We start from the raw sequence: 23,550 nt of genomic DNA on the forward strand, positions 1-23,550 counted from the left end.
TGAAAAAAAATATTTACACGAATTACTTCATACTTAATAAACAATTCAGCCGTATGGGCAGTAAAACTGGCACCTTCGATAATCCTGATAGCTTTCTTTTGGAGAATTAGAATTTTCTGTAGATTTGTTTTGGATGTGGTAGCCCAAACTATGTGGCAATAGTTAATGTGTGATTGGAATAGGGCATGATAAATCATTCGTTTTATACAGGGAGGAAATTCAGTGCGGTACCGAGCAAGAAAACCAACGGAAGGAGCTAATTTCTTACGAAGATGTGTTGCGTGTGCGGTCCAGCTCATACAGGCGTCAAAAATTACCCCGAGTGATCTGAAGGTGTCCACTATTTCTATTTTATGGTTACCAAGTTGAAGATCATCGTTTAAGTTAATTTTGATGTTTTTAGGTCTGAAGAAAACAGCTTTAGATTTATTGGTATTAATAGACAACCCATTTTGAACGGACCACGCATGCAAAGTTTTAAGAACAGCATTACCGCGATTTAATAAATGATCTGTTGAGGAGCCCGTTAAGAAAATACTGGTGTCATCTGCGTACAGAATGAATTTAACGTCACTGTCAATGTTTACGAGGTCATTTATATATACGTTAAAGAGAAAAGGACCTAAAAGGCTGCCCTGAGGCACGCCACAGTTTATAGCCTGGAGAGTGGATCCATGTCCATCACAGAAAACAGCCTGCTTTCGATCAGTGAGGTATGACCGTAGAAGATGGAGACACATTCCTCGAACATCATACATTTCTAGTTTAGCAAGCAAAATAGTGTGGTTAAGAAAGTCAAAAGCCTTACTGAAATCAACAAAGATACCGAGAGTTAGACATTTGCGTTCAAAATTTTGCAAGATAAATTCTTTTTGTGAGAGGAGAGCAGATTCGGTAGAGCGTCCTTTTCGAAACCCAAACTGTGAATCTGTTAGCAAGCTGTGTTTAGTAAAAAAGCTATCCATTCTTTTTAGCTCGTATAAATGCTCGTATAAAACTAGTATTAGCCGGAGCGCCAAAACAATGAATGAGAGAAAGCATGAACAAAAGGAAGAACTACAGCCAGAGCTAGCGCCATCATATGCTGGCAGCTAAGTACAAATATTGATATATTAAGCCACGGTAGATACGTCGGTAAAAGGAAATAAACATAGATCGCTCGTGCGATGCCGCACGGACACAGGCAACGCCGCATCTTCCAGGACTGAAGAGATACCTTGGGATGGAGACCGCCATGCGGGAGAGGAGCTCGTACGGAGTAGGGGCCGGTTATGCATAGATAATAAGCCTATCCTGTTACGGGACCGGGACGGAAGAGGCTGCTCACAGAAGGGGAACGCTGCGGCGATCCGAGAAATAAGCGGTAGCTCTCATGCTGTCTGTCATGGGCACGACGACACGTGAGCGCACTACAGAACCCCAGTCTCTCCGTTTGCTGCGAGCGCATCTGGATTTTTCTTTGTTTTACCGCGAAAGCATCATTAGCCTCATATCCTGAAAAACGCAGGTGTATGGTGACACTTCTGAAGTTAGTTAAGTGATGTCAGAAATGGCGAGAAAAAAAAAAAAGACTTCGAATGAGGGTGACCTTGGCCAACCTGGAGAAATAAACATTGCCGCGACTGGGATTCGAACCCGCGACGACGCGAACACATCAGCTTCGCTGGCCACTGCACGAGAGCACGCAGCCGGTCACGCCGCGTGTTAAATGCAGCACATTATCACGCTGTGCACTGCACATTGCCGTCTTCATCAACCTCCATCTGTGCGCAAATCAGGAAAGGAAAGGAAACGCGTTTTTAATCGCGCTGTCAGGTTTGTGACGTTGGTGTCTTCCTGCAAAAATCTGTATTCGCACAATATTTCGTGGTTAGCAAAGGTAAACCACCAAATTTTTTCAAATTTTAATTTCAGGTTGTACCAAAGTCTACTTTTGCCGAAGAAATTAGAGCGCTGTAACACCGCAAAAAGCGAAAGCAGTTGGTTTACACGATAACCTGAACGACATCTCAAGTCTATGTTCTTTCCGGTATACAACTTAAGAAAGAAAAATTAACTTACAGAGCCTGGATGCAGCGACGCTGGTCCTTCCCAAAAGGCGACAAGTTAGGAATGCTGTCGCTTTGCCGAATGGTGATTTCTTCGTCGCCGTCAGCTGTTCTGTGGTACGCTTCAGTCCTGCAGAATGCCAAGAGAATGGGGGAAAGTGAAAAAAATCGTTAACTTTCTGTCGAATGCATCCGAAACGCCCGCCGTAACGGCATGGCTTGATGGGGAAAAAAAAAGTCCCCTATGACTACAACCTTGCCGGAAAAGCAGCCAGTGTTGACCACGAGTAGATGATATGAAGGACTGGACAAAAAATGGCTGAGGCTTAACTTGGTTAAGCCTGGAGAATGCGAAGCATCATCGTGTCGCGTAATTTGGAGGCGCACAACCACAGCGACGGCGCGAGGTGGACCCCCGTTTCTCCACTGTCGTGACGTCATCGTGTCACGTGGTGTGGCATCATGTATCACGTGATTTGGAGGCGCACAACCACAGCGACGGCGCGAGGTGGGCCCCCGTTTCTCCACTGTCGTGACGTCATCGTGTCACGTGGTGTGACGTCATGTATCACGTGATTTGGAGGCGCACAACCACAGCGACGGCGCGAGGTGGGCCCCCGTTTCTCTACTGTCGTGACGTCATCGTGTCACGTGGTGTGACGTCATGTATCACGTGATTTGGAGGCGCACAGCCACAGCGACGGCGCGAGGTGGGCCCCCGTTTCTCCACTGTCGTGACGTCATCGCGTCACGTGGTGTGACGTCATGTATCACGTGATTTGGAGGCGCACAACCACAGCGACGGCGCGAGGTGGGCCCCCCGTTTCTCTACTGTCGTGACGTCATCGTGTCACGTGGTGTGACGTCATGTATCACGTGATTTGGAGGCGCATAACCATGGTGAAGGGCTGAAGTGGTAGCTAAAGTAGTATGCTTCGCATAAAAACAATGCCGGCTCAGAATATCAACCCGCCGCGGTGGCTCGTCTACCGAGGCGCTCGTCTACCGAGCCGGAGTACCCGGGTTCGTACCCGACAGCGGCGGCCGTGTTTCGATGGAGGCGAAGCGCAAGAGGCGCCCGTGTGCTGTGCGATGTCAGTGCACGTTAAAGAACCCCAGGTGGTCGAAATTATTCCGGAGACCTCCACTACGGCACCTCTTTCTTCTTTCACTCCCACCTTCCCCCCTTCCCTTACAGCGCGGTTCAGGTGTCCGCCGAGATATGTGAGACAGATACTGCGTCATTTTCTTTCTTAAAAGAACATTTAAAGAACAAAAAACAGAATATCAAAGCGATAAACGAAGAGCACTGCACATATTCATAAAATACATTGAAAAAAAAATGTTTCTCCGGTTAGCAGCCGGTAAAATCCAATAATTTCAAGGTCAAACACTGAAAGTTTTCTCAACATCCAAGAGTTCGTTTGCAAGCGATAAGTTAGCAAGCACAACATTAAAACGTTTGGCATGGCAAGTAATGACATTCGAAAGTAAGCTCGAAGTTTCTGGAAAATTTTGTTTCAAATCGCAAAGCGCCCCTACATGGTAGAGAGGAGGTGGCCGTAGGCCTATGAATATATGAATCGCACGAAAGGGACGGAAATAAGTAAGTACATGTAAATGAAAAAAAAAGCTAAAATGGAGGCGAGAGAGAAGGGGTTGGGGCACTGACGGTCTCCGCGAAAAACAAAGGCAGGCAGGCGCGTCCGGGAAGCGGTACGAAGGAATACGTTGAGGGAAAACGGGAGAGAGAGAAGTGAGGAATTAGGGAGCGTTCGGGTCCCGCACGCAGTATAATGCCATTAGGGATGAAACGCAGAGGCTTTAGGGACGTCCACTGGGCTCGCTCCGGACGCCGCCGCGGAAAGGCGAGACGAGAAACAATCGACGCCGTCGTAATAAGACGGGGGCCTGAGTGAGAGAGTTAGGAATCTAGGGAAAACGAAGAGGAGAAATGGGGAGAGAATAGGAGGAGCGACGGCGACGTGTAAGGCAACGGAGAATGCTAACCAGAACCGTGAACGGCAAAGAAATATGGGAAGATTGCGGGGCCGCACCGATCGGGTGAGGGAAAAGAAATGAACGATAGAAGGAAATGAGCTATGCGTTACGCCGAGTGCCGTGAAGAAAGAAAAAAGAACTACGGGAGGGAAACGGGAAATAAGGAGAAAAGAAACGGACGGGGGACGTCGAGAACGGAGAAATAAACAAGTAAAAGAGTACGACAAGGAGCCCGAGAGTAATGCAGAAAGAAGACGCAAGGGGCACTGAGAGCCGCTTTGTCCTCTATCTCAATACCTTCCCCTTTATGCTCATTTATACTCCTTTTTTTCCTTTCTGGAGGTCTTCCAAGCCGTCCTGCACAAAAGCCGTTACAGGCACGCAAAGCTCCCGTACGTTTTTTCTCTCCTAATCAACAAAAAGCAAGAAGACCAATAGAAACCCAAACAAGACACAAAAAATGGGGAAAAAGGTAGAGTATGGGATCGAAAGGGGCTATACGCAGGACATCCTGAGTGACGGGGACCTGGGACGTTGTTGTCCTGCGTCTGCTGCATCTTTCCTTTTCCCGAGACAGCACTCGCCGCGCGGCGGACCGCTGCAGATGACGCCATGAGTGCGGAATGGGGATAACGGGAAGACAGCCGGAGTCGATGCGACGCGAGGGAAGAACAGGGAGACATAGTGGGGAAGGAAGGTACAAGAAAGAGCGCAGGGAAAGGGTAAACAGAAAAGAAACGCCGCACAAGTTAGGGAAAGAGTAACGAATATCGTAAGCACCGAGTTCGCCCAGAAGTGCCGCCTCTGATATGCTACAGCCGGCCGCAAAATCTTACGGAATGCGGATGTGCAGGGAAAAAAAAAACTATTCGATCGCCATCACGGAAACGACTCACCTAAACTGTCCAAAAGTAGGAGTGGACTCCCACATTACATCCGATGGTATCATTACCATGCGAATTACTAGCAATGCAGAACTACGATAAATTTGTCACCGAGCGCGCACATCCTGTAAATTTTTGCTGCCGGTTGTAAATACATCGCTTGCACTGTTGAGGGTCATGCAGAAAGCGCGTCGAAGAAAATAATTTAGAACGGAGAAAACAAGGTAACACCGGGTCGTGTATCTCCACTTCTGAAAATTGTATATCGACGCGAGGTGCAGTCGGCATGCTGAACGCTACGTATCTGACATCAGTAAGGCTTCCTGTTGAGCTACTTGGTAGAGCATGACAAACGTAAGCTGCGCTGTTAATGGAAAGATCTAGAAAGACGGCACAGACAGAATGCGCGCTTGCGACTTTCTTAGTTCCTCGCGACAGTTATGTTATATGTGCGGGAAAGCTTAAAATAAGCAAATAACACATACAAGATTCTGAAATGAAGGGTTCATTAAGCAGTAATAACAGCACATCAGCACAAAAACGATCACGAACCAATTAGAAAATCAAATGTTGGGAGAAATAAACGCACTTATTGATTGATTGATTGATTGGTTGTTTGACTGATTCATGGATTTATTGATAGATTGATTGATTGATTGATTGATTGATTGATTGATTGATTGATTGATTGATTGATTCGTGTTCCTAGCAACAAAGTCTAACTCACTGCTGGTCTCAAGCAAACGAGGCACGGCGACTACAGAGGAAGGGCAGATAAAAAAAAAGTGCTACTTAATCCCACGAAACAGAATGCACAAGTTCTCGTCCTCAGCACAAAACAGAAAACACGCGCTCGGAGCGCATCTGTAAGCAAGCGTTCCAAGATGACTTCGAGAACTGGACGAGACAGCAACCAAACGTGCACAGACCAGCAGGTAACTTCTAAAAAAAAAAGAACTTTCTAGCAACGAGGCCTAGAAGCGAAGTTGGAGGAAAATCTGCCACTTTAGAGGCAAAAATGCTACGAACAAAAGGCGCTCGGCGCGTATATAGTCCACGTCCTTGTCCCAGCACAGAATGACGGAGGCACTATAGTAGCGACACAGAGGCGAAACACGGCACAGAACAAGACTGACGGGAAAGAAGGAAAATAAGGAGAAAAAGGCGGAATACCCGAGCCAGGAGGGAAAGGTACGGAAGGACACGAGGGGAGAAGAAGAGGGGGGCTGCGGCACGATATCGTCGCAACAAGATTCTGGGCGCATCTATCCAGCCGCTGTCTATCTATTTATCTATCCATCTAACCGGCCCAGCTGTGCACTATAGGAGCGCCGGGAGAGCCGGGAGGGTGCGGCTTCTCCACGAGGCACTCTTTTTTCCCTCCGCCGTCCTCTTTCTCCCAACGCGCGCTTGCTCATATGGGACGTGCGCGCCGACACTGGCAACGCGGGGAGGAGATCCCGAGACTGGACATCGCGGGCGCTCGGCGGAGCGTGCACTGTTCGGTCCCCGGGCTTGGTCCGACAACGACGTTGAGGACATCTCCGGGCGGCAAAGAGAAAAATATAGGCGGCGCTCTGGCCAGTGAGAGAAGTAGCGGGGGAAAAAAAAGGAAGCCATAAATGGGCACCCGGACTAGAATTAGGGAAGGAATGAAAGGAAAAAAGGAGAATGATGGCGCAGCTTAATGACGCGCTTACACTCTGAACACGAATACGCCGATATGGGAGTAAAGCGAACACTAGAGCGAACACTCCCTTTTATAAAAGAGAGTGCACTAGAGGACAGCTTACTCTTTTTATTATTTCTGTTTAGAGTGTATGTGCGGTAAAAGACAGAAAAAAAAATGAAACGGGAACGTCCAGAAAATTAATCTTTCTCTGGAGCACGAAGAAATGGCTGCGATAGTTGTCAACTCATCCTTACACCTGCTTCTTCAATCCCCCTCTTTTTGCATGTTAATTGACCTTTACAGCAACGTACAGAACGATACGCAGAAGGCGACATTACATCAAATATACTTTACGGAAGAAAAAAAAAAAACTAATGGAAGCCTTGAGATCTAATAGCGTTGCCACACTGTTCCTTGAAAAAAAAACAAACAAACAGGCCCTTTGCCCTTCAGAAAAATTGCAAAGTGATCACCAAGGACATTTATACCCCTGTAAAGCGCACAAGTTAAGTGCACTTACGGTCAGTCCGCTCCGGCACCTCGAGTGACACTTCAGATTACGCGTTGCTAAATGGAGAAGCAGAACCTAACCTAACTTGACCCAACCCAACCCAACGCAACCCAACCTAACCTAACCTAACCTAACCTAACCTAACCTAACCTAACCTAACCTAACCTAACCTAACCTAACCTAACCTAACCTAACTAGCAAAACAGGCGAGAAACAACAGGCGGAAATTTAGAAAAAAAGTAGACGGAAGAGCGAAGACTTATTAAAATTGATTGCTTGACGCGGTAGTGCCAAAAAAGTGCAATTAATAACTTTAAACAACGATAAAATATAATAATATAAGACAAGCCAAGACTAGCCAAGACGAGTTCATGATCTACCCGCAATTTTGGCAGCAAACAAAATAGCAGCGTGCAGAGGAGTTCCACCTGATTATAGCGTAGTTCACTTGTACATCTGATGGCCTTCCTTTGTTATGCGGTCTCGCTTGTTGCTATATAGCAAATAAATCTTTTTGAAGCAGTGCTGCAACAACAAATAAACTCTTGAGTGCTTTTTATATGTTAGATTTTGTGCTTTCGAAGTCGCTGTTTCTGAAGCTAGTTAGTTACATTGATTTTAATGGCGCAAAAGCAACTTAGGCTATGATGCGCCAAACACAAGGCTGACTGTTTTAAAAACTGTGCTTAAATACTAAGCACTCTGCTCACGAAGTGTGTTTTTAAGTGGAGCGCGCTCTCTCTGAATGACGGTTAACTTGCGCCGTTTAGTTTTGCCAGAGTACACTTACGACGAGTGACACATCCTGTAAGCACATTTAACTTACGCGTTTGACGGCGCTGAAGTGTGTCTTGTGAAAAACAGCGCTTGCAGACGAAGGACCAGAACGAGAACGAGAAGACATTTGTCTGCAAGCGCTGTTTTTCACAAGATGTACCTCAACCAACTCGCCCAGCAACACACCTTGCTGAAGTGTGTTCTGTAGTGTGTTTTTCAATTTAGTTCTATGTTCTGGTTGGTTGCTTGCTGTTCTATAACGATGTTAAACTAACCATCTTCTACTTGCTTCTTTTTCGCACCCCAGTTATGTAACCCCCCTCACATAATACTCCAGTCGGAGCCCGTGAGGTATGTGAATAAATAACAAAAAATGGTGTCCAGTCGCACAGACTAACCTCCCGTCGCGAGGGCTACAGTGCTGCCCCTCACAAAACTTTTAACAGGCATTCCATAGACTGCCAACATAGCGCCTAAAAAAAAAAAAATTAATGTGGGGCAGTTGGTCCCATTTTACCCGACCTTGGGTCGGAGTACTTACGGTCGCTGTCACAGTACTAGCAAGCATAGTCGTCACCTCTTGTAGATGCAGCTATAACAGCAAGACTCCTCAAGAATATACAAATAGTAACGGAACAAAAAAAAAACCCATAAGAACAAACGAGTGACGAAAGGCGCGAAAAGGCGGCGAACTGCAAACAGACGTCGTCATATATCGGCACCGGTTAAGAGTACAGTCTCACGGGTCAGCGAAGATACATACCCCCCCCCCCCTTCCCCTCCTTTCCAGACCCGTGTCCAGCGGCGCCGCGACGTCTAAGGTCGGCTGGACGTACGAGCCCCTCCCTTATAGTACAGGGGGAACCAATCTCCGACACCGGAACCTCGAGCAAACGTCGTTATATTGCGCGCTGTCCGTGCCGGCAGGAATATTTACGGAAATCTCGTTCGCCTCTTTGTCCAAGGAACCAGAGGACTCTGGGCCGAGAGCGTACTTGAGCCGGGGTCGTGTGCGATACCGTCTCACAGGTTCGCGCGTAAAGAGAAAGGTTCGGTTGCGAAGGCTGGCTCCGCGAAGAACAAGGATGCAAACACGACATATCGGATGACACGTGGGCGAAGTTGAACTTCAAGGAAGGCCGATTCTGATACTAGTGCGCTCTGCACACGGAGCAACGCCGTGCAAGATACATGCACCTGTTCGCTCCCTCCTTTCACAACGGCAGCTCTGCAGCGGACTTCATTCGAGGTAAACGGCGTCGTATGTCGTGACCCAAAACTGCAGCACTCACCTGCTGCCCAGACCGGGTGTTAAAGCATGAAATGCGTTATGCGGCTACATTTTAACTTTTTCGTGTCCAAATACCCTGTTCAGACATTTTTGTCAGTCTGTACACTCTAAACAGAACGGAGTAAAAGAGTAAAAACGGACTAAGCCGTCCTCTAGCGTACACCCTTTATAAAAGGGTGTGTTCTAGAGGACAACTCAACACTCTTTTTACTCCCATATAAGCGTATTCGTGTTTAGAGTGTACACAGGCGAAGAGGCATCTACACCTGCTCTGCGCCTGTGCTTATCATCTGCAAAGACGACCCTGTCGAACCTGTGCGCACGCCTAACATCATGAAACAGGCCGAAGTCCCTTGCACAGCTAACGCTGCAAAATTGCGAGGACACGTTGTCAACTAAAGTGCTGAAAGGCGAAAGCCGAGGACACTATGCCGTGGCGACTTCCGGTAGATGTGACGTCACACCGTTCCCGTGGCTATATCGACACCCAAATAATACATTTTTCGGGGATCTTAAGTCTTAATTACGCTTAATTACACATTTTTTTCATCTAATTTGACACAAATCCGACGTTTTTTCGACCATTCTGTGACAATTTTCACTATGCCGTGACGACTTCTGGTGGATGTGACGTCACACCGTTCCCGTGGCTATATCGACGTCTGCGCTATTTAGACGCAATTTTGACGTTTTTGCCTATAATTAGTTAAGTAAATAGTGTACAGTCATCAAACTTGGCTTCTAGGTTAATTTTTTCCTCCTCTATCTGAAATAACCGTTGGTTTTCTTCTATCTTCTAGTTCCCGAGTTAAGCGCAAGTGACACGCTCTGTTAACGGACCACAGTATGAGCCATAAAAGGCTTTCGCCTTAATATGTGGGCATGAGTGGAATCAGCTGCGTACGAAGACACAGAGGTGCTCCTATGCAGAGGTCAATGTACACCTGTTCTGCACCTGTGCTTATCATGTGCATATGTGCTGCTGTTGAACCTGTGTGGCCACCGAACGTCATGCAACAGGTGAACATCCCTTGCACAGCAAACGCTGTAATACGTGGGCAAGAGCGGAATCAGCTGAAAGTACGGCCCTTTGAATGTATGTGAACGAAAGTTTTCGAAGCAATTTTCTGATTTCACGGTGCGCCTATAAGGTCGTCCCTTGGTTATGAAAAGCTGAGTACATCCCAGAACAGAACATGCAACCAATGGGGCGTCATTTAAAAGTTTACACATTTTTTATAATAACACAATGTTTGCGTGCTGGGTGTACCCGGGGTGGGAGTATCGATCAGGTGCGCAGCTGGCAGAAACAGATGTAAACAACAACATTGAAAAAATTTTCTCACATTAAAGCGCACCTATAAAGCGCGGTCCTTAGTTAATCGGTGAATAATATTTTTAAGAAGAGCATGAACAAGTATGAAGCGTTGTTACGCAACCGATATGTTTGCAAGCCGTCAAGATAAATTAGTGTTATGCTGCAGGACATGCCCCGAACAGGCGCTCTACACTCTAGACACTAATACGCCTATATGGGAATAAAAAGGGAGTAATCTCTCCTCTGGCGCATTCCCTTTTGTAAGAGGAAGACTCCCTTTTTACACCTTTTTGTTCAGAGTGTATCTGCAGAGTGTTCCTCCGAATCGCCCAAGCTTCACGTGGAGTCTGATATCCTGCCGCTTGCTCAACGTTTGTTCACTAATATACAGACGTTCAAACTAAACAGCCTAGACAGCTCTAAACGAAAAGCAGCTCTTAAACGGCACGATAAGCGAATCAATGCGAACCGCGCATTTCAGGAATGCAGACAACGCAGACAAGCGTACTTGCAGACAACCTCCTCATGAATTTGTTTTAATGGTGCAAGATGTTTCTTCGCCAAAGAGACCCGTGTCTATCGTGTTTTTGGTCTACACAGGCCCGGGTCGCAGTGCAATTTTTTCAAGCATTTCACCATAATAATCTCAAGCAATCTTAAGGGTGACGGAGTGGATTCCAAGAGAAAGCAAACGTAGCAGGGGACGGCAGAAAGTTAGGTGGGCGGATGAGATTAAGAAGTTTGCGAGGATAGGGTGGGCGCAGCTAGCGAAGGACAGGGTTAATTGGAGAGGTATGGGAGAGGCCTTTGCCCTACAGTGGGCGTAGTCAGGCTGATGACGATGATGATCATGAATCTCAAGCACCAGAACGACCACATACGAGGGGCGGTCCGAGTACAAGTTTTGAAGAAAAAAAATTAAAGGGAGGACTGCGATGTCTTGGTCATGCAATGAGAAAAACCGACGAATGCATTGTAAAGAAGCTTGAAGTTTTTGGGAATAGGCCCTGACGACGACTGAACAAAAAAGGCGGCAAGATAATGTGGAACCGAATTTCAGGGGCGAAGAACCTCGGGAGGGAATGGGTTAATCAGAGGAACCATAGAAAACAGCGATCGCATATAAAAATAGCACAAAGCTATTAAACAAAGAAACCGTGCACCAGACGAGGGGAAAGTTTGAGCCAGTCGGAAAGCCAGTGGATACACGGCGGAACTGGGGATCGAACCGCAGACATCTCGCATACGAGGCGGGCGCTCGAAACCGCTTCTGTCGAGAGCCGCTTCCGATTCTCAAAACGAAAGGTGAAAGCCACTTCCCACAATATCATCACTGTTCACATGCTCTGAAGCCGTACCGGGTTCTGTGCGGCGCATCAAACTAGCACCTTCGGCTTTCCTTAATAAAACGTTCCGTACGAGTCGCGCAGAGAAGGATCATGAAAAAAGGTAGTCCCGATGTATGAAAATATGCGAAAATCCGCACGCTTCCTGCGAGTTTTCGCGTGGTTTCCATAGATATTTTCTGTACGGTTTCGCATGATGGCCATGACGTCATACGCAGCGCGTATGCATTCTGAAAATTTTGCACGCGTTAATCGTATAGTCATCGTAAATTCCCTCAGCAAGAAAGTCGCAAAAAACAAATGAAACTAATATGTTATTCCGTATCAGCTATAAGCAAAACGTGCGGAATTATGGCCGTAATCGTATAAAGCGTTTAACTATAAGGCTGTTAAATTCTTATACTGCTAATGGAGTAACAAGGAAAAAGGAAAAGTCGTGAGCTCGCAGTGGTGTAACCGTCAGCATTCATCGCTGCATCTACACAATACACTTTCACTAAAATTTCATACTGCACGCTAAGTATCTAAGGAAAATAATACACATCCACACGAGCAGCACCTAGCGCCGCCAGCGAGATAAGGCAGCAGGAAAAGATACACGCGGCCATTGAGACACGCGCTTGATGTAGGGGAAAAAAGAGGAGAAGGGGGTGTGAGAGGAGGGTCATTGGAATCCCTAACAAGGTTCCAGGAGGCCGCCGGCCCTCATCACGTCGGCGCGGCAGCTCGCGCTCTCCCCTTCTTCCCCATTTCTCCCTTGCGTCTTCTCGCGCCTTCCCTAACTGTGCGCCAGGATCGCGTCGCTTGCCTGCCTGTTCTTTTTGTTCTCGAATCACCTGATTCGTCTTCGCCGCTCAGATTGGACGGAGCGGCCAGAGCAGCAAGAGCACATAAGGCAAATCCTCCGAAGACGACTGCGGCCACACCGATAGAACAGACGCGCACGGATAGGGAAAGAGGAAGAGGGGAAACGAGGGTAATCCTTTAGTGCCACGCGGTCCTCAACTAATTAGTGCCATTAGGACACTTAAAGATCGGTTTCGTGTACCTCCCGTTGTCCCAGTACCCCCCCCCCCCCCCGCCTTTCTCCATCCCACCTCCTCCCTATAGCTGTACCCATTACTGCTTCGTCTTTTCCCTTTTTTGTACATAGCTTCCCAATTCTCTGCAAGCCTGGCGCCGGTGTCTTCGTCCACATTGCATTCTTTTCTGTGTTATCTGCTCGAACAATACACGTGCGCGACCGGTGCCGAGTTGTGCATGCATTGTCCTTTTCTCGTTCCAAGAAAGCGGGGTGGGGAAAAGGAAGGGATGTTCCTCCTGATTCTGCGCCCGGCAGACTGGCGAGACTCCTCGTGTATTTCCGGGCACTTATATCCGCCTGTGTTTGCTGCCCCTGCGTAGCTGCTCTTCGTTTCTTCCGTGCAGTCGCCTCTCCTTTGGCCGCTTTGTCTTGTGCGCCGCTCCTTGGTGCGCGTTCCGCTTCCGGTCGCATTGATTTAGGCCGGATTCGGTCGCCTCGCAGGTTCCGGAGCTTCGAGAGCCGCACCGTATCGCAGATGCGTACTGCCGCAACTGACCCAATGTAGAGGAAGCCGCAGCGAAGATGATTCACTCTTTCATATTTCACTATTATAAGAATGGGTCGGAGATTGAGAATATAACACAGCGACAGCGCTGTTATAACATACTATATGTATTTCAATCTACTTTAAATTACCGCACTTGATAATCGTTTTAAAGGGGAAACGCAAAATGACATGGCAGGTAGCGATGTCAACTGCGTCCTGTCTCGTATTGATGCAGGTGGCGCTGCATTTATGGATGGTGCAACGAGAACTGTGTTGAGGTTGAGAACGAATGAATGTACGGGCCACACGTAAAAGCATGTCTCGTCAGTAGCCGTAAAAAGAAGGAAGTAGGAATGAGGAAGGATGCCAGTCATGGAAGAAGAAGTGAGGGCAGGCGAGAGGAAGGAAGGAAGGAAGGAAGAAAGAAAGAAAGAAAGAAAGAAAGGAAGAAAGAAAGAAAGAAGGAAGGAAGAAAGAAGGAAAGAAGAAATAAAGAAAGAAAGAAAGGAAGAAAGGAAGGAAGGAAGGAAGGAAGGAAGGAAGGAAGGAAGGAAGGAAGGAAGGAAGGAAGGAAGGAAGGAAGGAAGGAAGGAAGGAAGGAAGGAAGGAAGGAAGGAAGGAAGGAAGGAAGGAAGGAAGGAAGGAAGGAAGGAAGGAAGGAAGGAAGGAAGGAAGGAAGGAAGGAAGGAAGGAAGGAAGGAAGGAAAAAATTGAGTAAAGACAGGAAAGAGGGGGAAGAATGAGGAAATGGTTCAGGTCCAGACAGCAGTCACAAGCGCATACACATACGCACACCGTGCAAATATACCAGAGTCGTTCGACATCGAGTTTGAAAAGTATGTGTCATCGCGCGGTTGTTTTTCTCAAATCCTGTTTCGCGCTGTCTCGTTTTGCCGTAACCTTAAAGGTGCCTAATTGGTACGACGTGTTCCTGTCCGCGCACTCCTCCTTCCATATCTGCGCCATCGTTTAGCGCAGTTCCTCGAGGCTCTACAAAACAGAAACCAACTAGCTCGACAACATGTACAAACAGGTATTAAACCCGAATGAACCAGCCGTGCAATCGGCTGTTCTTCTCGCATGTATGGACGCAGCACTTGTCCTCCTGCCCGACTGCTAAACGTCTTTTTCGCGTGTTTCCCCCACGGCCAGATGTGCGCTATGGTGAAGCACCAGCACCGACTTTTCTCGGCGAACGCCGGATTAATTAACACACAGTGAAATCATCATAAACAAGGTCTGATTTACACACAATGACATCAGAATAAACTATGCTCTAGTCTTGATTACCCGGTTGTCTAGCATGACTCTTCGACCCCCCCCCCCCCCCCTTAGCACTGTGGAGCAATAGCAACTTCCCTGCTCACCTTTCTCTTTCTCTCACACCCCGTGCACTACGGAGAAGGCCCGTAGCAGCTTCAATCGGCATTCGGCAAACAGCCATAGAGTCGCGATAAGACGCCTAAGCTATTATGCTTAGGCATAATAGCTTAGGCGTCTTATCGCGACCCCCCCCCCCCCCCCCCCCCAGTGGTAGCAACCGGGATCAGTGTCGAGCGAGTACACTCGAAACAGAAAGGAATAAAGAGGGAGTAATCTGTACTCTAGCGCACTCTCTTTTAAGACAAAGGAAGTGCTCTAGAGGCCATACTAATTCCTCTTTACTCCCATATGGGCGCAATAAGGGAGTAATTACTCATTGGCATCTATCCAATTCTAGGGCTGCGCTTGAGTGGATGCCAAGGAGTAATTACTTCCTTATTACAAATGTACTCGGCCTTGGGGGCATCCCCTAAACATATGACCAACACTGCTCCCTTATATGCGCATGCTTTTTCAGAAGGTAGCCAACGGACGCTACTCCGTCCACAACTAAAGCCACAAAAACAGCAACAGATGAAGAGAACAATGAGTGGAAGCACACACAAGAACATCACTAACATTAGTGTGGCGTGCGAATTTGCTCCGGCGCGAAACAATTCGTCGGGGAAATTGGGAAGAGCAAGACAGGGAGAGAGGGAATCTGGGAAGAGTCCCCGATAAAAGGAAGAGTGCCGCGAAGAAGAGGAAGGAGGAATGGAGGGTAGGCGCCGCAAACAGCGTCCCGTTATTAGTCGTCGAAAGAAGAAGGGAAGCCCGCGTTGCGTTAATTCTCTGCGCTGACCGGCGGCGCCTATACGGGAGGAGTCCCCATTTTCGTCTCCTGCCGTTGAATGCCGCGTTGCGCGGGGTCCGAATGCGTATGCCCGCCTGTGCGTGTGTGCGGCGTGGCACTGAGTTCCGATGTGCGTGCGTGCAGAAAAGTGGTAGAAACAAAAAAATAAAACAATAAGGGCGGCCACGACGTGGAGTTGTCTTGTCGCGTCCCGTAATCTCGTTAACCTGTTTCTCTTCTGATGAGATTAGCGGCGCTCCCCTGCTGATTGCTTGCCGTTGGCGGCAGAAGCTTGCGTGGCTAAGAAGCGCACACATCAACGCCGAAAACACTGCTCACGGTGTACACCCAGTACAAGGGGCAGATGCGGGAGGAGGGGGGAGGGGGGGGGGGGGGCGTAGGCGTCCTCGCCGCCGACATTCGCAACGACACGTTGTCGTCCTCGGTTGTGCGCAGCTCGATCGTACCGCGCGCGGAGGCGTTGCGTTTCTGGCCGCTTTGCGCAAGTACACCTTCAGCGTATGTCGTAGCGACCGGCGTGGACCTAGTATATGAAACGGTGCAAGCGAACTGCCATTTTCGTGTTTCTAGTCCGTCGGTTTATGTCTCATGTCCGCGCAACCTGATATACGGACTGGTAGAAATGAACGGACGAATACACAGCGCAAAAAAAAAAACAAAACAACAAAGATATTTCTGCTAGGCCGACTGTTTTGTGTTCACATAAACATGGAGAAGCGATTAGTTGGCCATCGCTCGTCTATATCGGGCTCTCTCTATATATAGTCGTACTTATTTTGTTGCCTGCGTATTGCTCTTTCATCCCTTTTTACTCATTTCTGCTTAGAGTGTACCGCAACGCACCACACGGTCACGTTAAAAAGGATAGGGATCCTCAGACATGCTCAACTCAAACACGAACCTCACCTCTCGCTGGTGGTAGAGTACAAAATTTTCCCGCACTCCAAAACACTCGCCAGCACGGAACGCTTGTTCGTACACAGCCCAGTCGCACTTTCCTCCCTTTTCATGCTGAACCACATCCACTGCTGTGATGACTCCGTTCCCTTTCCCCACAGCGGAGTTGCAGTGTCCACCGAGAAGAGAGACAGTTATTGAGCCCCTTTCACCCCTCAATCGCCCTTTTCTTGCGATTTGGATTTCTAAAATCGACGCGTGCATCCCGTCCCCATTCTTTTTTCCGACCCTTTGATTACTATAGCGAAAAGAAGACTGTCGCTCGGTCATGCCCGGCTTTCCTGGACATTCAACAACTGACGCCATCTGTTGGTTACCAACCGCGAACACCCCTTAACTCAATGATGATAATATAAACCTGTAATTTCGAGAAAACGAGAGTGCCGAGAGATTCTTCATAAACAACGCGATTATCAAGGCCGACTCTTCCTCCTCGATGCGAAAAGTGGCCTATAAAAGCCTTCCTGCGCTCACATCAAATATTTCTGGCGACCATAGAAAAGCAATGGGATGTACTGAACATTCTAAATTGCCGCTTATATTTTCATTGTTCAGCGCCATGCAGCTCATGATGGCAATCGTGGAAACTAGAAGCGTTTGTCAAGACTTCTTGGGCTTGCTGCATGTTGTAGCACAGTTTGTATAACCACGTTCGTCAGTCTTATTCGCGGGCGCGTTTAAGCCCGTTTCTTTGCATTCTCCTCGTTTTTGACGTTCCATGCTTCGGTAGGCCTTTGGAGAAGCGCCATCTTCACAGGAAACAGTTTTTTATTACCACCGATCATCACGCGCGTAGAGAAAGCCGAACGTGGGCAGCCTCTCTATATGTTTATCTCGTTGTTCTCTCGTATTTATCATCTTTACTTTGTTGTCAATTACGGATAATTAAGCTCTTGATTACAACGGCCAAGGTTCGGGACACGGCAGGACACGCTGCATCCCCCTCACGCTTACTGGTAATGAAAATGAACGATTAAAAAAAAATGAGCTAAAAAAATCGTTTACATGGTCAGAAATATGGCGAACACTTTAAACAGAGACCAGCATCCACACACTATGCGCAAGACAATGGCGAAAGTATGACACCCACACCACTAAACCCCCTCTTCAAAGAAAACATAGAGTGAGAAGAAGTAAAGAAAATCGAGGAACACGCTTCACCAAAAAATAAAATAAAATAAAAATAACGTCAAGTCGTGGGATCGCGACCTGCACAAGCGAAGCGATCAATTTAAAGAATGACGACGGGGCCTAAATAAGGGGGGCAATAATAAAACCGACCCAAACTGCAGACAACGGCAGCTCAACGCTTTCCTGTCAGGCAGCTCATGCAGGGCATCATTCTCTTCGTTTTGTTTTCGCCGATCGCGCCCGACGTGTTTTTGTTGTTCTTTTAAAACGTTGCTGCTGTTGTCCCTCGGCCTGCCACGGACGCTTTTCACCGCTGTAAAAACCCCCGGCGGGCGACGTGCTTCCAAGCGGGTGCTGTAAGGGCATCGTCGTAGTCGTCGGTCCCTTTTTCCCGGGCTGTGTGCAGCGCCTCCAGCGAGGGCACGGGTCGCCGATACGCGCACATACACGCACGCAGCGACAACAGCGCCGCCCCGCGGCGCATTGTGCAGCTGACAAATCGCCGTGATGGATGGATGCTAGAAGCGAGCTAGTCCGCCCAGAGGTAGTATATACACACAAACAGAAACGTGAGGCAAGCAGCGAAGGCGTGTGTCCGCGAGTAGCAGGATCTTTGCTGCGTTGTACTCCTCGCTTTGCCCGGCTTTTATCACCGCTATCGGCGCTGCGCGCGCGTCATTTTCGTGACACCGCACCCCCCCAAAAGCCTGGGGCTGCTCACTAGAGCGGTAAATACAGGTTCCCTTTTCACGCCGAAGCTGTCAGTCAGTTATCCCCCCCCCCCCCCCCCCCCCCCTAATTTTTCAATACTCTGAAACGTACTCCCAGCGCCCGAACAATGGAGCAAGCAGAGTTGGGTGAGACGTTCGAACCCACAAATTAACGATCGAATTAAGTGCGGCAGAAAACTCGAATAAAGATTACTGAACTACAAAATATAAAGTACATGTGTTAGTTCCAAGAACGCGTCGATTAAAATGATACAGGGGAGAAACTGAAACTGGCCTATATATCGCGTTTTAATGACAAGCAGGCAAATTAACCTGAAAACAGAACCCGTATAAGCTAGAAAAAAAAATGAAATATATGTGCCGCCGCCGTAGGCCGTTCTCGCAATTACAAAACTGCAGTGACCTCGGCAGTGTTTTTCAACGCGTATCTCTGAGGTCAGGGTACACCGCCATTCACTTCGAAATGGTGATCACGGAGTCTTTTATGTCCTTTGAAAAGTTCGAAATTCGATGGCGGGAAAAAAGTTCGATGGCGGGAAAAAAACGTGACATTTTTCAATCAAATTTTTTCAGCGGTAAATGCGTCTTTTGATGCCAAGGAGAAATACGGCAAGAAATGACGATTCAAATATTTTTTAACAAGAACAAAAACTGAATGCAGCTCATTTCAGTGCCCCTTTAACGGGAAAATAGACCGGGTCGACTGACGCCATAGTTTCCGCCATATTGGAGACCAGGAATGCGGCCGAAAAGTGTCCGATAACCTGATCCGTTAATTGCAGTCTCTTCCCATATGCACCGGAGAAGCTATCTATGAACCATCATAATGGTGCCTATGATGTCACGCGCAAGGCACTTACACGGCGGTTTGGAGTAAATGTACTACTACATGACCTCTCATGATAACACGATGTCGTAAATGGAACTACCATGCAAAGTCTAATTTTGTTATGACTACGAATACATTTATTCAAATCCGTGCACGACTGGTAGAAGTATATGAGCTTTGTGCATAAGATTTTCGTTTACATTGCACTTACGGCGTTGAAATCGCCAAAAAACTTGTAACTCACATACCGGCCCTTCTTTCGCCTTACTGTAACCTTAAGTAAGCTGAGCAGCACTCGACAGAACTCTTTCATTATACAAGTTGCAAAAATCACCCAGAGAGGGCCAACCTATCGAAATCAGGAAGTCTGATTGGGCCAAAACTTGCAGAACAGCTGACTCTCGCGACGCCTGGGAGCAGTAAAGTAGACTGTGCACAAGTTCCAAACCTCAAGACAGCTGACAACCGCGCTGGCGCCTGCGACACAATCGCTCAAAACAGATGCAGTAATAAAAACAGATCGACATGAAATTGCGAGAGATTAATTAAGAGTCTAAAACAAACAATATATTTCAGCGTTTCTGGGGTAATGATGACGACCCTTTCTTTTTTTTTTTTGCCGCTCCTAGTTGGCGCCTCCACATATATGGAACAGGTCAAGCTTCAAAGGAGAGTTTCGCAAATGACCAGATAGTTCTCTTCTAAACGAAGCTTCGCCGGCTATGCCGCTCCCAGAACTCAACCCAATCACCAAAACCGCTTGACCAAGTCTCAATGCGTTAACGGGAACAACTCGCACTGCGTTATGTAAATTACTTTTCGGGCCTCCCTAGGAGGGTAATCCGTCAATTTCCCGACAAGGTTCTAACGAACGCTCACCGTACCCTCCTCTGCTCCAGTCATTTCCAACGGGACGAGCCAGCTAAGTATAGCCTCGGGCTAGGCATCTGGCGCCCTCTGCCAGAGGGTCGATGTTTGCAGCCCTTAACTTTTTGCCTAAGCGCAACGTTAGAGCTTCGTGCTGCCATGTTGTTTTTGTCGCTTCGATAAAAAAAAAAGAAAGCTGCATGTTCCAATGCCAACTTCAACTATTGATCCCCTGGAAGTGCTTAAAAGCGTCAACGACACGCAAGTCTTAATTCACAATTTTAAGGTGCCAAGGGATATGTAAGTTAAGATTTATCTTAAGGACAATGCGGTGAGCTATGGAAGGAAAAATGAAAGGTGTAACGTGAAGAGACCAGAAGCGGGCAGAGTGGGTGAGGAAACAAACGCGAGTTAATGACATCGTAGTCGAAATCAACGGGAAGAAATGGTCTTGGACAGGAAATGCAATGCGATAGGCAAGATAACTGCTGGTCCTTAAGGGTAACGGAGTGGATTCCATGACAAGGCAAGCGTAGTACGGGGGCGGCAGAAAGTTAAGTGGGCGTATCAGATTAAGAAGTAGGCGGGGATACGATGGCCGCAGTTGGCAAAGGACAGGGTTAATTAGAGATACATGGGAGAGGCCTTTGGCCTGCAGTGGGCGTAGTTAGGCTGTTACTGCTGCTGATGATAAAGGCATATCTGAGGTAAAAAAACTTAAATTTTGTTTACATTTTGGCGCACGCTGAGCAAACCTATGTCATTGACGTTATCCCAAGTCCTCCGCTACGGTGCATCTCAAAGCCCCCGATATAGGTCTGGCAAGCTAAAATGAATGAATGAATGAATGAATTACACAGTTTCCATTCCGGCTCACGTACCGTGTGTAGCAGCAACTGCCCCAAATTTGACTTTTATAATTGCTTTTACACAATGGTCAGTTTCGGCTTTATGAGGGCCAGAAAAAGGAACCGCACGGATCTATCCGGCTTTGAGGCCAGCCATGCAGCGTTGCAGCCTCGGAAATCCACTTGCGTTCGGCGCTAACTGTAACTGTTACTATGCTAACTAGTACCATGGTTACGGCAGTAACTGTCGCGCCGTTACCAAGAGCCGCTCAACACGCACGCATGAGCATTAGGTATAATACACTGCATGCCGCGAGGCCTGCCACGAACTCAGCTTATACGCACAGCATAGCAGAGCCTTGAGCTGCGAAGTCTGCGGTTTAAAAAAAAGAAAGAACCAAAAACAGAAGAAGACAATGAAAACCGAAATTGAGCTAACGCCTCCTGCAACAACGGCCACTGGTCGGGGCTGCCGGCGGCGAGTCCAGTCCCACGTTAATTAAAACTTGACCGTCAGCCGCTTCCACAGCCGCCTGCGATGCCCCCACGAACGAGGGGAAAGGGGGAGAACAGCTGCGAAGCAACACGCCCGCTCCGTCACTTTTGCTTCCTTTTTTTCTTTTCTTTTTGCTCGCGCGTGGCCCGGCGGCGTCCAGCAGCAAACAACTGCGAGCAAACAAATGCCTCGGCCATCTGTGCGCGCGGGAAAGTGGTTGGGCGGCCGGTGGGCAGCCCGCATCAACAGTGACCCCCCCACGGCGCGCAAACGGCGCGCTTGCAATAATGTGTCGGCGACAACAAAAACCGCCCCGACACTTTTTAAAGGCACCGACGGCGTGCTGAAACGCGCTGCGAAGAACGTTCTATGCCTTATATTGATAGAATCAAGCGCTAACATGATAGAATTAGGCACTCCATCCCATTCTTATTCTTCTAGCTAATTCCCCTCCCATTCGCGGTCACTACATTCTAAACATGAATTAGCCTACATAGGACAAGCCGTACACTACGCGAGCTAATGATGATTGGTACATACCTCGCTCCCGCACTAATTATGGTCGCCAAATGCTTCGAGTTCTGGTTCCCCAAATGCTTAATAGTACATATAACTCCTGTGGTGCTTAAATGACCGTCTTCAAGAATTTGAATGGATGCATTTGCTGTTTTTTTTTGTTGTCTTTGTTCTGTTCATTAATAAGCCTGTATAGTGGTCCTATGCAATTATTAACCTTTGCTGCACGCAGATACCACGTGATGTTTTTTACTGTTTATTTGTAACTCACCCCACTGATGTAACCACCTCTGCCCTGTACAGGGGGGCACATTCCCCGTCAAGCCTCTTTTTGGCTTTTTGTATGTGCCCACCCAACATCACGATGTTGAAATAAAGCTTGATTTGATTTGATTTGATTTGATTTGGAGTAAAAGGGGAGTAAGCTGTCCTCTAGTACACTCAGTTTTAGGGGTAAGGCAAACTCCGTTATAAAAATGGTATGTAGACTTTCTATAGGCTTTTAATATAGTCTATTGCCTCCGTATTTCCTTTTGTCTATTTGTAGTCTGTAGCTTTCTATAGATAAAAGTCCATTAAAAGTGCATGGCCATAAATCTATAGGTTGTCGACCGACTGTCTATAGGATTTGGATTGTCTATAGAGGATTTGTATTCCTATAGGGTCTATAGAGTAGTCTATAGAAAGTCTGAAGACATTATAGACAAACGTCTATGGACAGTCTATAGACAGTCAAAAAATATTTTGCAAGGGTAGACGCACACCGGTTTACTGGACGCCGGCTGCGCATGCACTATGCCCCCCCCCCCCCCCCCTGCCCTCTCCCGTGCACTGCGCGTGCGCAGAGGGCGACGGGTAAACTGGTATGCATCTGCGCTAGTACGTCTCCGCTATGCTAACTCTCTCTAACATTGCTTTATTCAACGCAACTTGCGTACGGGCTAGATGAGTTTCAGGAAGTAGTATAGCGCATTCGCAACACAGAGACAATTGAAAAGGACACGAGACAAGTCCTAACTTTCGTCTATTGTTATTTGCGGGCTAGGCCAGCAGATATAAGGAAGGAACAGGACATGCGCAATATGACTTTTACTAAACAACGCTCATTTACGGATACCGTTCATTAGATGCATCAATTTAATGGTGTGCGTTTGGGTTTATGGGTTTATGGGGGTTTAACGTCCCAAAGCGACTCAGGCTATGAGGGTCGCCGCAGTGAAGGCTTCCGGAGATTTCGACCACCCGGTGTTCTTTAAAGGGCCACTGACCAGGGTCCGGACATTTTTGAAAAACAAGCCCACTGCATAGATGAGGCATCGAAGATAACCTCTGCAAAATACTAGAGCCATGCGCGCCCCGAAAAGCTGCGAAAATTCAAATCAAAGCCCGTTCGTTCTTTCCTTCCTTCAAAAACGGGCCCGGCCCACTACTCTGCACCCCGCTGACGTCAAGGGGGGCTACTTTCGCTAAAGGCACTCCATTGGTGCATCGTTCTGACTGACGGGAGAAGGTTGGGCGTAGCCTTGGCGTCGCGTCGTCTGCACAACGCTTTCCGCAGCGCCTTCTGTTCTGGCTCATGC

The 23,550-nt window shown here is 47.8% G+C and overlaps 1 protein-coding gene across 8 annotated transcripts in view; it reads right to left on the bottom strand.

Annotated features, from left to right (window-relative positions):
• LOC149365508 (uncharacterized) overlaps positions 1 to 23,550 on the bottom strand; it is a 620,172-nt gene that overhangs the window by 379,565 nt on the left and 217,057 nt on the right. For all 8 annotated transcript variants that reach the window (XR_016282891.1, XR_016282892.1, XM_089543220.1 and 5 more), the window contains one exon: positions 2,062 to 2,178. Coding sequence is in view for 6 of the 8 variants with exons in the window: in XM_089543220.1 (XP_089399346.1) it covers positions 2,062 to 2,178 (117 nt within the window). In the remaining 2 variants the exon portion in view is untranslated. The remainder of the gene's footprint in view (positions 1 to 2,061; positions 2,179 to 23,550) is intronic.

Source organism: Amblyomma mixtum, chromosome 1 (assembly GCF_055824585.1).
Source record: "Amblyomma mixtum isolate Tamu chromosome 1, ASM5582458v1, whole genome shotgun sequence".
Lineage (NCBI taxonomy): Eukaryota > Metazoa > Arthropoda > Arachnida > Ixodida > Ixodidae > Amblyomma > Amblyomma mixtum.